The sequence below is a fragment of the Dermochelys coriacea genome, chromosome 27, assembly GCF_009764565.3.
Source record: "Dermochelys coriacea isolate rDerCor1 chromosome 27, rDerCor1.pri.v4, whole genome shotgun sequence".
Taxonomy (NCBI): Eukaryota; Metazoa; Chordata; order Testudines; family Dermochelyidae; genus Dermochelys; species Dermochelys coriacea.
This window is the reverse complement of record NC_050094.1, coordinates 14,305,556-14,321,781: the sequence shown is the minus strand read 5'-3', so window position 1 is coordinate 14,321,781 and position 16,226 is coordinate 14,305,556. Positions and strand designations below refer to the sequence as shown.

The window sequence follows — 16,226 nt, the reverse complement described above, 5'->3', positions numbered from 1 at the left end:
ATTATTATTGTGGCCCCTATGGTAGCACTGAGGGGTCACAACCACAGATCGGGGCCCCATTGCACTAGACACTGTACAAATACAACAAAAAGACAGTCCCTACCCTAAAGAACTTACAATCTACCTACAAGACAAGAGACAACCGGCCAGTTAAACAGGCAGATGGGGCAGTACCAGAGTGGGATTCCAGGACCTCCACCAGCCCAGAGAGTTATTTCTAAATCATATTTGTCAATATTTAGAGCAAAATGCCCCGCTCTGACTCAGACAGTGGCTCTCAACTCTGCCAGTCTAACTGCTTGCAGGCAACACACACAGTTTTGGCCAAGCTGGAAGGGGGAAAGGAGAATCAGACACTGTTCTAATGAATCCTCTCAGGTGAGAGAGTCAGGACAAGACTATCTAGACCAGCCTGGGAGGAGTTTCTCAGACTATCTAGCTAGGTGTTCATGGTCTGCATTGCCGTAGTGTCCAGAAGCCTCCCAGTTACATAAAAATATAGCTAAAATAACAGTTGTCTCTTGCTTCTTTCCCAGTCTTGAGAAGAAACAGCTTGATTATTGATTAGCATGTCTGTTTGCTTTTGTGGGTGAGTAGGTGTACTGTCAGTCCAAGTCTCTGTGTTCTGTGCGTGTTGGGGAGGCGGGTGCTATCATTACATGTCTATGTGTGTCCTGTGTGGGTAGGTGTTGTCTGAAAGTTGCTGTGGTGTGTGTGTGTCCATAAGTGGGGGTGTGATGCATGTCTGTGAATAGGCATGCCGTCTGTCCATGAGTGGGTGTACTGCGTATCCTTGTGAAGACATTATTAAGGGAATGCTAAGTGGAAGAAATTAGTTTTATATCTAGCTGTGAACACTAGAAGGCCTTAGATCACTTTTGCCTCTGGCTGGATTGAGTTCTAGTCTAGGTCTAGCTTCTATGAAAGTGTTGCCTCTCCCTACTGGTTGACAGTTTCACTTGTCCCAAGCAGATCAGCTGTCATGGGAGGTCAGGGTCACAGCAGGAGATGTGGTTTCAGGAAGCTGAGATTAATTTCACTGAAAGGCTCTGAACATCAGGACAGAGACCTTGAAATGGATTCTGTAGTCAGTGGGGAGCCAGTGTAGAGAGAAGAGCAGCAGGGTGCTAAGCAGATGGGCTACTGCGTTTTGTACGAGCTGGAACATTTTCAGGGTTTGGGGCTTTGTTCGTAGATGTAAGTTGCAATAATCAAGCATAGGGTAATAACTGCATGGATCAGGGGGTCCAGGTTGACACCTGAATCTGTATTACTGGGGGGGTAGATACTGTAAAAAAATATATATTTGGCCAATAATACAGGTTGGACCCTATTGAGAATTCCCTGACCTCAGCTGAAAATGGCAATTATGCATGTGATTCAGGAGGCAGACAGATCTTCCTGTGCAATTTCCTCTCATTCTCTGAGCACATGAGGAACTAATATAATATATGACAACAGCTACTGAATTGCCTGCTTTGGGATATGCTTGCATTGTCAATAAACTGTGACATCTTACTTCCGACAGAGTTGTCAATCGCTTCCTGAGCTTTCTGAATTCCTAGCCTGAATTTCTGTAGCTCTGGACGTAGTTTGTGGCCTCGGTGATAATACACTAGTGCAAATTCAAAGTCGCCCATGGTGTACAGTGTCTCAGCCTTTTGGTAAAGTCCCTGTAATGAAGGAAACAAACAGTCTGAATGCAACACATAGAACAGCTCCCAAAGCAGTGAGGAGAGTGCTATGGGCCGTCTCATCTCTGCCAAGGATAAAGCCCGATACTGCAGCCATGACTCCGGTGAGTTTCCTTCACTTCCTTGGGGTCACTATAAGGGGAGGGGTGCCAGATCAGGCCCCTGTTGCTGTCAGACTATAAATATTTACAGCTGTTTATGTGGTGCTGAAATAAAGCGTGAGTGTGTCCAGTAAACCTCAACTGAAACTAGAGTCTCCCTGTAGAATGTGGGATTTTCAACTGGATAGAAGAATAGCTCTCCAGACAACCCACTCTCCTGACAGAACAGGCAGGGCTTGCACTGAGCACAAGCAACACAAGGGCAGATTCAGCAACTCACCGGCAGCTCTGATCTCATATTCTGGAGCAAGAACAAAGAGTGGGGAAGAGGAGACTAACAACCCACTGCTCCCCCGTGGCTTCTTGGGGTATGTCTGCACTGCAAAAACAACAAACAAAGGCCACAGCAGAAGTCTCAGAGCCTGAGTCTATAGACTTGGGCTCGTGTATGGTGCTAAAAAGAGCAGTACAGACAATGTTCCCACTCAAACTCTGAAACCCAGTCAAAGGGGGTGGTCACAGGGCCCGAGCTCCAACCTGAGCAGGAATGTCTACACTGCTTTTAGCACAGTAGTTCAAGACCTTTGACCACAAGTCCATAGACACAGGCTCTGAGACACCCTGCTGCTGCCTTTTTTTTTTTTTTTTTTTTTTTTTTGCAGTGTAGATGTACCCTTGGTGCCCCACTCACTGAAGGCCAGCCCTAGGGACACACCAGTCCCTTGTCCCCTAATGCTATTTACCTTGGAGAATGTTTGGTCATTTTGAAGAGAGGCTTCTGCATCTCTCAGGGAATTTTCTGTGTCCCCGAGTTTCAGGTAACACACTGAACGGGCGACCAGGCCGTGCTTATCCCCTGCTTTCAGCTGCAGAGCCTGGGATGCAAACACAGAGGAGCATTCAGTCACAGAGGAGCGGGGCTGGTCAGCACAGGAAGCACATACCGGCACCTGTATTTGATAGAACCTGCTGCACAGCTGTGACTCCCTCCAAGCCAGGATCTCAATGTGATTCCCAAGCATTCATGAACAAAGTCTCATGACCCCCGCAAGGGGTAAACTGTATCTTCCCTATGGTGGTAACTGAGGCATGTGATTTGAGAGAATCAGTAGAAATAAAACCCAGGACTCCTAGCACCCAGGCCCCTGCTCCAACCTCTGGTCCCCACTCCTTAGAGAACTGGAGAAATAACTTTGCCCTCATTAAATCACTCTGCCCTGGCCATTCAAATCATGGAGGAAAGTAAGTTGTGGTTTGATGTTCTGGTCCCGGCTCAGGGCCGATGAGGAACGCTGACACGTCACTGACCGATGCGGACGTTGGGATGACACCATGGCCCTCCCCTCATGGTGTCACTATTTCTCCTCATTCTCTTATGCTCTGTCCCCACATCCCCTCAGGATAGCCCTTGGCTCCCTTGCTACGTCTCCTCCCCACATGTGCTACTCATCTCACTGCATCCCCTCATCTCCCTGGGCCGTGTCCTCGCATCCCCTCGGTCCTGTGCACCACACCCCCTGCCACGCATGTGCACGTCCCTTCACTCCGGTGCACCAACCCCGTCTCACGGGTGTCTCAGGTCTCCTCACTCCTGTGCACCACACCCCCGCCACACGCGTGCCACGTCCCCTCACTCCTGTGCACCACACCCCCGCCACGCACGTGCCACGTCCCCTCACTCCTGTGCACCACACCCCTGTCACACGCGTGCCAAGTCCCCTCACTCCTGTGCACCACACCCCCGTCACACGCGTGCCAAGTCCCCTCACTCCTGTGCACCACACCCCCGCCACGCACATGCCAAGTCCCCTCACTCCTGTGCACCACACCCCCGCCACACGCGTGCCAAGTCCCCTCACTCCTGTGCACCACACCCCCGCCACACGCGTGCCACGTCCCCTCACTCCTGTGCACCACACCCCCGCCACGCACGTGCCACGTCCCCTCACTCCTGTGCACCACACCCCCGCCACGCACGTGCCACGTCCCCTCACTCCTGTGCACCACACCCCCGTCACACGCGTGCCAAGTCCCCTCACTCCTGTGCACCACACCCCCGTCACACGCGTGCCAAGTCCCCTCACTCCTGTGCACCACACCCCCACCACACGCGTGCCAAGTCCCCTCACTCCTGTGCACCACACCCCCACCACACGCGTGCCAAGTCCCCTCACTCCTGTGCACCACACCCCCGCCACGCACGTGCCACGTCCCCTCACTCCTGTGCACCACACCCCCGCCACGCACGTGCCACGTCCCCTCACTCCTGTGCACCACACACCCGCCACGCGCATGCCACGTCCCCTCACTCCTGTGCACCACACCCCCGCCACGCACGTGCCACGTCCCCTCACTCCTGTGCACCACACCCCTGTCACACGCATGCCAAGTCCCCTCACTCCTGTGCACCACACCCCCGTCACACGCGTGCCAAGTCCCCTCACTCCTGTGCACCACACCCCCACCACACGCGTGCCAAGTCCCCTCACTCCTGTGCACCACACCCCCACCACACGCGTGCCAAGTCCCCTCACTCCTGTGCACCACACCCCCACCACACGCGTGCCAAGTCCCCTCACTCCTGTGCACCACACCCCCGCCACGCACGTGCCACGTCCCCTCACTCCTGTGCACCACACCCCCGCCACGCACGTGCCACGTCCCCTCACTCCTGTGCACCACACACCCGCCACGCGCGTGCCACGTCCCCTCACTCCTGTGCACCACACCCCCGCCACGCACGTGCCACGTCCCCTCACTCCTGTGCACCACACCCCCACCACACGCGTGCCAAGTCCCCTCACTCCTGTGCACCACACCCCCGCCACACGCGTGCCACGTCCCCTCACTCCTGTGCACCACACCCCCGCCACGCACGTGCCAAGTCCCCTCACTCCTGTGCACCACACCCCCGCCACACGCGTGCCAAGTCCCCTCACTCCTGTGCACCACACCCCCGCCACACGCGTGCCACGTCCCCTCACTCCTGTGCACCACACCCCTGCCACGCACGTGCCACGTCCCCTCACTCCTGTGCACCACACCCCCGCCACGCACGTGCCACGTCCCCTCACTCCTGTGCACCACACCCCTGTCACACGCGTGCCAAGTCCCCTCACTCCTGTGCACCACACCCCCGTCACACGCGTGCCAAGTCCCCTCACTCCTGTGCACCACACCCCCACCACACGCGTGCCAAGTCCCCTCACTCCTGTGCACCACACCCCCACCACACGCGTGCCAAGTCCCCTCACTCCTGTGCACCACACCCCCGCCACGCACGTGCCACGTCCCCTCATTCCTGTGCACCACACCCCGTCACACGCGTGCCAAGTCCCCTCACTCCTGTGCACCACACCCCCGCCACACGCGTGCCACGTCCCCTCACTCCTGTGCACCACACCCCTGCCACGCACGTGCCACGTCCCCTCACTCCTGTGCACCACACCCCCGCCACGCACGTGCCACGTCCCCTCACTCCTGTGCACCACACCCCTGTCACACGCGTGCCAAGTCCCCTCACTCCTGTGCACCACACCCCCACCACACGCGTGCCACGTCCCCTCACTCCTGTGCACCACACCCCTGTCACACGCGTGCCAAGTCCCCTCACTCCTGTGCACCACACCCCCGCCACACGCGTGCCACGTCCCCTCACTCCTGTGCACCACACCCCCACCACACGCGTGCCAAGTCCCCTCACTCCTGTGCACCACACCCCCACCACACGCGTGCCAAGTCCCCTCACTCCTGTGCACCACACCCCCACCACACGCGTGCCAAGTCCCCTCACTCCTGTGCACCACACCCCCGCCACGCACGTGCCACGTCCCCTCACTCCTGTGCACCACACCCCCGCCACGCACGTGCCACGTCCCCTCACTCCTGTGCACCACACACCCGCCACGCGCGTGCCACGTCCCCTCACTCCTGTGCACCACACCCCCGCCACGCACGTGCCACGTCCCCTCACTCCTGTGCACCACACCCCCACCACACGCGTGCCAAGTCCCCTCACTCCTGTGCACCACACCCCCGCCACGCACGTGCCAAGTCCCCTCACTCCTGTGCACCACACCCCCGCCACACGCGTGCCAAGTCCCCTCACTCCTGTGCACCACACCCCCGCCACACGCGTGCCACGTCCCCTCACTCCTGTGCACCACACCCCTGCCACGCACGTGCCACGTCCCCTCACTCCTGTGCACCACACCCCCGCCACGCACGTGCCACGTCCCCTCACTCCTGTGCACCACACCCCTGTCACACGCGTGCCAAGTCCCCTCACTCCTGTGCACCACACCCCTGCCACGCACGTGCCACGTCCCCTCACTCCTGTGCACCACACCCCCGCCACGCACGTGCCACGTCCCCTCACTCCTGTGCACCACACCCCTGTCACACGCGTGCCAAGTCCCCTCACTCCTGTGCACCACACCCCCACCACACGCGTGCCACGTCCCCTCACTCCTGTGCACCACACCCCTGTCACACGCGTGCCAAGTCCCCTCACTCCTGTGCACCACACCCCCGCCACACGCGTGCCACGTCCCCTCACTCCTGTGCACCACACCCCCACCACACGCGTGCCACGTCCCCTCACTCCTGTGCACCACACCCCTGTCACACGCGTGCCAAGTCCCCTCACTCCTGTGCACCACACCCCCGCCACACACGTGCCACGTCCCCTCACTCCTGTGCACCACACCCCCACCACACGCGTGCCAAGTCCCCTCACTCCTGTGCACCACACCCCCGCCACACGCGTGCCACGTCCCCTCACTCCTGTGCACCACACCCCCGCCACGCACGTGCCACGTCCCCTCATTCCTGTGCACCACACCCCGTCACACGCGTGCCAAGTCCCCTCACTCCTGTGCACCACACCCCCGCCACACGCGTGCCACGTCCCCTCACTCCTGTGCACCACACCCCCGCCACGCACGTGCCACGTCCCCTCATTCCTGTGCACCACACCCCGTCACACGCGTGCCAAGTCCCCTCACTCCTGTGCACCACACCCCCGCCACACGCGTGCCACGTCCCCTCACTCCTGTGCACCACACCCCCGCCACGCACGTGCCACGTCCCCTCACTCCTGTGCACCACACACCCGCCACGCGCATGCCACGTCCCCTCACTCCTGTGCACCACACCCCCGTCACACGCGTGCCAAGTCCCCTCACTCCTGTGCACCACACCCCCACCACACGCGTGCCAAGTCCCCTCACTCCTGTGCACCACACCCCCGCCACGCACGTGCCACGTCCCCTCATTCCTGTGCACCACACCCCGTCACACGCGTGCCAAGTCCCCTCACTCCTGTGCACCACACCCCCGCCACACGCGTGCCACGTCCCCTCACTCCTGTGCACCACACCCCTGCCACGCACGTGCCACGTCCCCTCACTCCTGTGCACCACACCCCCGCCACGCACGTGCCACGTCCCCTCACTCCTGTGCACCACACCCCTGTCACACGCGTGCCAAGTCCCCTCACGCCTGTGCACCACACCCCCACCACACGCGTGCCACGTCCCCTCACTCCTGTGCACCACACCCCCGTCACACGCGTGCCAAGTCCCCTCACTCCTGTGCACCACACCCCCGCCACACGCGTGCCACGTCCCCTCACTCCTGTGCACCACACCCCCACCACACGCGTGCCAAGTCCCCTCACTCCTGTGCACCACACCCCCACCACACGCGTGCCAAGTCCCCTCACTCCTGTGCACCACACCCCCACCACACGCGTGCCACGTCCCCTCACTCCTGTGCACCACACCCCCGCCACGCACGTGCCACGTCCCCTCACTCCTGTGCACCACACCCCCGCCACGCACGTGCCACGTCCCCTCACTCCTGTGCACCACACACCCGCCACGCGCGTGCCACGTCCCCTCACTCCTGTGCACCACACCCCCGCCACGCACGTGCCACGTCCCCTCACTCCTGTGCACCACCCCCCCACCACACGCGTGCCAAGTCCCCTCACTCCTGTGCACCACACCCCCGCCACGCACGTGCCAAGTCCCCTCACTCCTGTGCACCACACCCCCGCCACACGCGTGCCAAGTCCCCTCACTCCTGTGCACCACACCCCCGCCACACGCGTGCCACGTCCCCTCACTCCTGTGCACCACACCCCCGCCACACGCGTGCCAAGTCCCCTCACTCCTGTGCACCACACCCCCGCCACACGCGTGCCACGTCCCCTCACTCCTGTGCACCACACCCCTGCCACGCACGTGCCACGTCCCCTCACTCCTGTGCACCACACCCCCGCCACGCACGTGCCACGTCCCCTCACTCCTGTGCACCACACCCCTGTCACACGCGTGCCAAGTCCCCTCACTCCTGTGCACCACACCCCTGCCACGCACGTGCCACGTCCCCTCACTCCTGTGCACCACACCCCCGCCACGCACGTGCCACGTCCCCTCACTCCTGTGCACCACACCCCTGTCACACGCGTGCCAAGTCCCCTCACTCCTGTGCACCACACCCCCCACCACACGCGTGCCACGTCCCCTCACTCCTGTGCACCACACCCCTGTCACACGCGTGCCAAGTCCCCTCACTCCTGTGCACCACACCCCCGCCACACGCGTGCCACGTCCCCTCACTCCTGTGCACCACACCCCCACCACACGCGTGCCACGTCCCCTCACTCCTGTGCACCACACCCCTGTCACACGCGTGCCAAGTCCCCTCACTCCTGTGCACCACACCCCCGCCACACGCGTGCCACGTCCCCTCACTCCTGTGCACCACACCCCCACCACACGCGTGCCAAGTCCCCTCACTCCTGTGCACCACACCCCCGCCACACGCGTGCCACGTCCCCTCACTCCTGTGCACCACACCCCCGCCACGCACGTGCCACGTCCCCTCATTCCTGTGCACCACACCCCGTCACACGCGTGCCAAGTCCCCTCACTCCTGTGCACCACCACCCCCGCCACACGCGTGCCACGTCCCCTCACTCCTGTGCACCACACCCCCGCCACGCACGTGCCACGTCCCCTCATTCCTGTGCACCACACCCCGTCACACGCGTGCCAAGTCCCCTCACTCCTGTGCACCACACCCCCGCCACACGCGTGCCACGTCCCCTCACTCCTGTGCACCACACCCCCGCCACGCACGTGCCACGTCCCCTCACTCCTGTGCACCACACCCCCGCCACGCACGTGCCACGTCCCCTCACTCCTGTGCACCACACCCCCGCCACGCGCATGCCACAGTCCCACATCCCGTCTCCCAGCCCCGCCCCACGTCCCGTGCCTGGCCCTGTATCAGCACCCCACTGTCGACCCCCCGCCGCTACCGGGGGGGCGGGGGGTCAATGCTCATGAATATTCATGAGCGATGTGCATAACCAGCCCCTCACGTTGGTGAAGCTGGCCAGCGCCTTGCCGTGCTCCCCGCGCCGGCTGAGCAGCGCCCCCTCGGCCATGAGGCTGGGGAACGTCCCGCTCCGCCCCGCGCCCTCCATCGGCCCGCGCCGCTGCCTGGCAACCGCCGCCGGACTTCCGGGGGGCGGGGCCTGCCACACCGCTGCGGGGCCCCGCCCCCGTGGAGAGAGGAGGGGGCTGCTCGCGCGCCCCGCCCCGCCCCGCCCCGCGCTCTGCTGCCCCCCCCCCGCTCCCCATTCCCTGGACCTCGGCCCTGCCCGCCCCCCGGCCCCCCTTCCCCTGCCAGCCCCCCGGCCCCGCTTCCCTGCCCCCCAGCTCCCCCTGCCAGCTCCCCCTTCCCTGCCCCCCAGCTCCTCCTTCCCCTGCCAGCTCCCCCTTCCCTGAACCCCAGCCCCCCCTTCCCCTGCCAGCCCCCCGGCCCCGCTTCCCTGCCCCCCAGCTCCCCCTTCCCCTGCCCGCCCCCCGGCCCCGCTTCCCTGCCCCCCAGCCCCCCCTTCCCTGCCAGCCCCCCGGCCCCGCTTCCCTGACCCCCAGCCCCCCTTCCCCTGCCAGCCCCCCAGCTCCCCCTTCCCTGCCAGCCCCCCGGCCCCACTTCCCTGTCCCCCAGCCCCCCCTTCCCCTGCCAGCCCCCCAGCCAGCCCCCCGGCCCTGCTTCTCTGCCCCCCAGCTCCCCCTTCCCCTGCCAGCCCCCCGGCCCCGCTTCCCTGCCCCCCAGGCCCCCCTTCCCCTGCCGGCCCCCTGGCCCCGCTTCCCTGCCCCCCAGCTCCCCCTTCCCCTGCCGGCCCCCCGGCCCCGCTTCCCTGCCCCCCAGCTCCCCCTTCCCCTGCCAGCCCCCCGGCCCCGCTTCCCAGCCCTCCAGGTCCCCCTTCCCCTGCCAGCCCCCCAGCTCCGCCTTCCCTGCCAGCCCCCTGGCCCCGCTTTCCTGCCCCCCAGCTCCCCCTTCCCTGTCAGCCCCCCAGCTCCCCCTTCCCCTGCCAGCCCCCCGGCCCCCCTTCCCTGCCAGCTCCCCCTTCCCTGCCCCCCAGCTCCCCTTTCCCTGCCAGCCCCCTGGCCCCGCTTCCCTGCCCCCCAGCTCCGCCTTCCCTGCCAGCCCCTCAGCCCCCGCTTTCTTGCCCCCCAGCTCCCCATTCCCTGGTGCCTTGTCCCTGCCAGCCCCCCGTCCCCACTTCCCTGCCCCCCATTGCCCCACAAGTTTCCCATTCCCTGGTGCCTTAAACCTGCCAGCCTCTCACTGCCAGCCCTCTAGATCCCCTGTTTCCCTGCCCTCCCCATTCCCCCAGTGCCTTATTCATGGCCAGCCCCACAGCTCTCCACCCATCCCCCAATCTGCCCTCATGTATCCCCCCACAAACACTTCCCTTCCTGTACCCTATTGCTTCATAGGTATCCCATTCCTCCTTGTGCCTTATCTTCTGCCAACCCTCTCCGCCAGCCCCCATCACCCCATCCTCTGCCCCCCCACATTTCCCTACACCTCGTTCCCCCCAAAGAACTCCATTCCCTCTTGTTCCTTATCCTCCCACACCCCTCCAAGCAAGGCCTCCACCCTGCGTACCTTGCCCCCAGTACTCCCAGCCCCTCTGCTCACTGGCTTGTCTCTGACCCCCTCCCCCTGCACCTTGTCCCTCTCCCAGACCTGAGATAGATTCATAGATACTAAGGTCAGAAGGGACCATTCTGATCATCTAGTCCGACCTCCTGCACAGCGCAGGCCACAGAATGTCACCCACCCACTCCTATGAAAAACCTCACCCATGTCTGAGCTATTGAAGTCCTTAAATCATGGTTCAAAGACTTCAAGGAGCAGAGAAGCCTCCCTCAAGTCAACCATGCCCCATGCTACAGAGGAAGGCAAAAAAACCTCCAGGGCCTCTCCAATCTGCCCTGGAGGAAAATTCCTTCCCGACCCCAAATATGGCGATCAGCTAAACCCTGAGCACATGGGCAAGATTCACCAGCCAGATACTACAGAAAATTCTTTCCTGGGTAACTCAGATCCCATCCATCTAATATCCCATCTCAGGGGATTTGGCTTATTTACTCTGAATATTTAAAGATCAATTACTTACCCACCTGACAGGTTTCAGAGTAGCAGCCGTGTTAGTCTGTATTCGCAAAAAGAAAAGGAGTACTTGTGGCACCTTAGAGACTAACAAATTTATTAGAGCATAAGCTTTCGTGAGCTACAGCTCACTTCATCGGATGCATTTGGTGGAAAAAACAGAGGAGAGATTTATATACACACACACAGAGAACATGAAACAATGGGTTTATCATACACACTGTAAGGAGAGTGATCACTTAAGATAAGCCATCACCAGCAGCAGGGGGGGGAAGGAGGAAAACCTTTCATGGTGACAAGCAGGTAGGCTAATTCCAGCAGTTAACAAGAATATCAGAGGAACAGTGGGGGGTGGGGTGGGAGGGAGAAATACCATGGGGAAATAGTTTTACTTTGTGTAATGACTCATCCATTCCCAGTCTCTATTCAAGCCTAAGTTAATTGTATCCAGTTTGCAAATTAATTCCAATTCAGCAGTCTCTCTCCTTGGAGTCTGTTTTTGAAGCTTTTTTGTTGAAGTATAGCCACTCTTAGGTCTGTGATCGAGTGACCAGAGAGATTGAAGTGTTCTCCAACTGGTTTTTGAATGTTATAATTCTTGACGTCTGATTTGTGTCCATTCATTCTTTTACGTAGAGACTGTCCAGTTTGGCCAATGTACATGGCAGAGGGGCATTGCTGGCACATGATGGCATATATCACATTGGTAGATGCGCAGGTGAACGAGCCTCTGATAGTGTGGCTGATGTGATTAGGCCCTATGATGGTATCCCCTGAATAGATATGTGGACAGAGTTGGCAACGGGCTTTGTTGCAAGGATAGGTTCCTGGGTTAGTGGTTCTGTTGTGTGGTGTGTGGTTGCTGGTGAGTATTTGCTTCAGATTGGGGGGCTGTCTGTAAGCAAGGACTGGCCTGTCTCCCAAGATCTGACAGAGCGATGGCTCGTCCTTCAGGATAGGTTGTAGATCCTTGATGATGCGTTGGAGGGGTTTTAGTTGGGGGCTGAAGGTGATGGCTAGTGGCGTTCTGTTGTTTTCTTTGTTGGGCCTGTCCTGTAGTAGGTGACTTCTGGGTACTCTTCTGGCTCTGTCAATCTGTTTCTTCACTTCAGCAGGTGGGTACTGTAGTTGTAGGAATGCATGATAGATACATAAACACCACCCTATATCGGAAACCTACTGACCGCTATTCCTACCTACATGCCTCTAGCTTTCATCCAGATCATACCACTCGATCCATTGTCTACAGCCAAGCGCTACGATATAACCGCATTTGCTCCAACCCCTCAGACAGAGACAAACACCTACAAGATCTCTATCATGCATTCCTACAACTACAGTACCCACCTGCTGAAGTGAAGAAACAGATTGACAGAGCCAGAAGAGTACCCAGAAGTCACCTACTACAGGACAGGATCCGATGAAGTGAGCTGTAGCTCACGAAAGCTTATGCTCTAATAAATTTGCTCTAATAAATTTGTTAGTCTCTAAGGTGCCACAAGTACTCCTTTTCTTTTTGTGGATACAATTAACTTAGGCTTGAATAGAGACTGGGAATGGATGAGTCATTACACAAAGTAAAACTATTTCCCCATGGTATTTCTCCCCCCCACCCCACCCCCCACTGTTCCTCTGATATTCTTGTTAACTGCTGGAATTAGCCTACCTTGCTTGTCACCATGAAAGGTTTTCCTCCTTTCCCCCCCCTGCTGTTGGTGATGGCTTATCTTAAGTGATCACTCTCCTTACAGTGTGTATGATAAACCCATTGTTTCATGTTCTCTGTGTGTGTGTATATAAATCTCTCCTCTGTTTTTTCCACCAAATGCATCCGATGAAGTGAGCTGTAGCTCACGAAAGCTTATGCTCTAATAAATTTGTTAGTCTCTAAGGTGCCACAAGTACTCCTTTTCTTTTTACCCACCTGAGCACATCACCCCCAGAGCTGTCTGCCCTCTGTGGCCAGGATGCTGTACAAACACCACTAACTTGGAAGTCCTGCCTCCCACCCAGATCCACAGGCTCCTCTCCTAATGACTGCAATGGACACTGCAGCCCATTATCTGCGACCCCATATGTATAAACTTGCACCTGGCCTAGTGCCTCCCCTGTGTTGTGATCCCTGCTGTTTGGATGTGGGCCTGAGCCCCATGTGCACCTATTTCTAAGAGGGGTTGTAATGTCAGTCTGACCCTCTTCAGGATTTCCTTAGTGCCCTTCACTCTTGCTCTGCCAAAGAGGGCTGTGTGGCACGACTTTCCCAGCCAGACCCTGTGACTCTCAGGGGTATGTGATGTGATATACAAGCTGGAGCAGGGTTGGCCCTTAGTGATGCCATGTGCAAACAGAATCCCAAAGGAAGGCTGTGGAGGAGCCAGAAACAATTGCCCCGTCTTACCTTGGAAGTGCCTGCCTGGTTTTACAGTCCTGGTAAGAATCTGACTATTGCCACATCACTTTGCACAGCCCTTGTTATTATTTACTGTTTGTTTCGCTGCAGTGTGTATGCGCCACAACTAGGGCTCAGGGCCCCACTGTGCTAGGCACTGTCCAAATGCATTGTGAGAGTCATTCCCTTTCCCAGAAAGCTTATAAGCTAAGAATAAGAGACCAAAGGTGGCTAAAACAGCAGCGTAGCAGAACCCTGGCCCCAATACGTTTGTGACTAGAATCACAATCCATCCCAGCACAGAGAATGGACAGGGTGCAACACCTGGGTTATTTTATCACTTGGAGGCCTTGCAGATCAGTTGGGTTTTCAGATGTGAGCTGAAGGAAAGAAGGGCTCGTTGTGCTTCTCTTGGGCGGCTGTTTCAGGCACAAGGGCCACGTGGAAAGTGGTACAAAGTTAGCAGTGGGTGAAGGAAGGAAGGGGAGTAAGCAGGAAAGAAGCTTAAGAGGCCCATAGGTAGGCAATGATGAGAGCAGAGATTTTGGCAGGGGTGGAGCTGCTTTGAAGGGGAGGAGAGGAAAAGCCCAGGCCACATTAATGTGGGGTCCAGAAAGTTCTAGGAAATCAGGCTAGACATACTCCTGTTGTGGCAATAAATCTCTTGGGAACCACTCTAGCTGTTGGGTACAGTATGCTGCTTACCTTTGGTCACTTTCACCAGTTTATCCTGACTCAACAGGTCCGACCTATAGAGAATGTGGAATCAGTCATCTTCTGTATGACTTTGTTCACATGGCTGGATGTTTCCAAACTCCTTGCTGGAAGCATAGCCCTGGAAGAACAGCAGGGAAGCCTGGAGCAGGCTCGTCTTGCAGCCAAGTTAGGGAAAGTGATTATGTAAATACTTCACAGTCACTGCTGACACACAGAACTGGTTCTTCTGCCTGGTCATCCCTGAATAGGGCAAAAGTACTGAGGAGGCAGGCCCTGAATCTGATGTCTAGGCGGGGTTAGTCAATCTAGGTTGACAATCTTCTGGTGCAGAGATGGCATCTTGACACTCTCTCATACCTCCAGACAAAGGGAAATGGTGGCTGAGAAAATCTGCATCTCCCTTGTACTATCAGAACATGTTAGTTTTGACTTTATTTTGGCCCTGGATAAAGCCCTGCTAAGTTTAATGTCTAGCACATTTCTCCCAGCCAGCTGATTCACAGTGGGTGTGGTAGATGTCTGCCATATCCAGAAAACGATACTTGGAACCAGTAAATCCAGCCTGGGTGGAGTTCTGACCCCAACAAATTAGTCAAGAGTCTGTAACATTTAACCTTTTCACTTAGTAAAAGTCAAAACCTAGGACTGGGTTTTGAAAAGGGCTAGAAAATTTCCTGGTCAATATTTGCAGTTGCATGTGCTAATCCCATCTCACACTCCGGTGGGTAAACTGAGCTCATGTACAGTGTTTCACAAGCTTTGTGGCATGAGAGACCCACCTTGTCCATTGGTGGAGGGACAGTAGGGTGTGAATACCAGACTAGATAGACCAAGGTTTGGATTCAGGGTTGCAAATCCTGGGCTCCTGAGAGGAAAGAGAGAATTTGGGACAGTCAGTGGTAACTAATTTCTATTGGCAGCATGTCAACTGTGGGTATAGTAGTAATCTCAAGGAGGGAACATCCTCTAATGTTTAGAGAAGGGGACTGGCATGTTCACGGCTTTAGCACTGACTTGCTGTGCAAACTTGGGCAAGTCACTTCACCGCTCTGAGCCTCAGTTCCTCCATCCATAAGTGAGGATTTAAGTCTCTTTGACCCCAAGAGAGTTAGGAGGATGAGTGTTTGTAACACTAACATCCCAATCCTGCAAGATCATGAAGGCAGACCCCTGTGTCCGTGTCAATCTCAGCGCAGGATCTGGTCCCTAGGTAGCCTCTGATAAGTGGTGCTATAGAAGAGCAAAGTACTAGAGAGCTGGAAATAATGTAAGAACATAAGGACATAAATATTTGCTTTAGTCACAGATTAGAAATATCAGCAGAAAATACAGGTCAGTGATTATTCTGGCAAGCAGGGGAGGTCTGGTGGCTGCTATTGGGAGCTTGTGATCTCAGAATGAGACATCTGTGAACATGCTGGGTTCTCTTCCTGACTCTGATGCATGGTGGGGCTCGCTGCTTAGCTTCTCTGCGCCTCAGGTAGGCTCTCCAGGGGTAAACGATACACAGACAAAAAACAGGTTTCGGAGGAGCAGCCGGGTTGGCCTGTATCTGCAAAAAGAAAAGGAGGACATGTGGCACCTTAGGGACTAACACATTTATTTGAGCCTAAGCTTTCCTGAGCTTTCAGAGTAGCAGCCGTGTTAGCCTGTATTCGCTAAGCTTATGCTCTAATAAATTTGTTAGTCTCTAAGGTGCCACAAGTACTCCTTTTCTTTTTGCTTTCCTGAGCTGCAGCTCACTGCAGCGGATGCCTTTGGTGGAAGAAATTTGTGCGCCTCTAAGGTGCCCCAAGCCCCCCTTTTCTTTTTGCGAATCCAGGCCAACCCGGCTGCTCCTCCGAA

The 16,226-nt window shown here is 57.6% G+C and overlaps 1 protein-coding gene across 2 annotated transcripts in view; it reads right to left on the bottom strand.

Annotated features, from left to right (window-relative positions):
* Window positions 1–16,226, bottom strand: part of ODAD4 (outer dynein arm docking complex subunit 4) — a 31,104-nt gene that overhangs the window by 14,697 nt on the left and 181 nt on the right. Inside the window, exons 2-4 of one of the 2 annotated variants that reach the window (XM_043503518.1) lie at window positions 14,370–15,933; window positions 2,539–2,670; window positions 1,520–1,673 (exon numbers count right to left, since the gene is read on the bottom strand). In XM_043503518.1, coding sequence (XP_043359453.1) covers window positions 1,520–1,640 — 121 coding nt within the window. In that variant the 5' untranslated portion in view covers window positions 1,641–1,673; window positions 2,539–2,670; window positions 14,370–15,933. Of the gene's footprint in view, window positions 1–1,519; window positions 1,674–2,538; window positions 2,671–9,188; window positions 9,310–14,369; window positions 15,934–16,226 lie in introns of those variants that run through there. The other variant, XM_038385546.2, reaches the window with a different exon arrangement.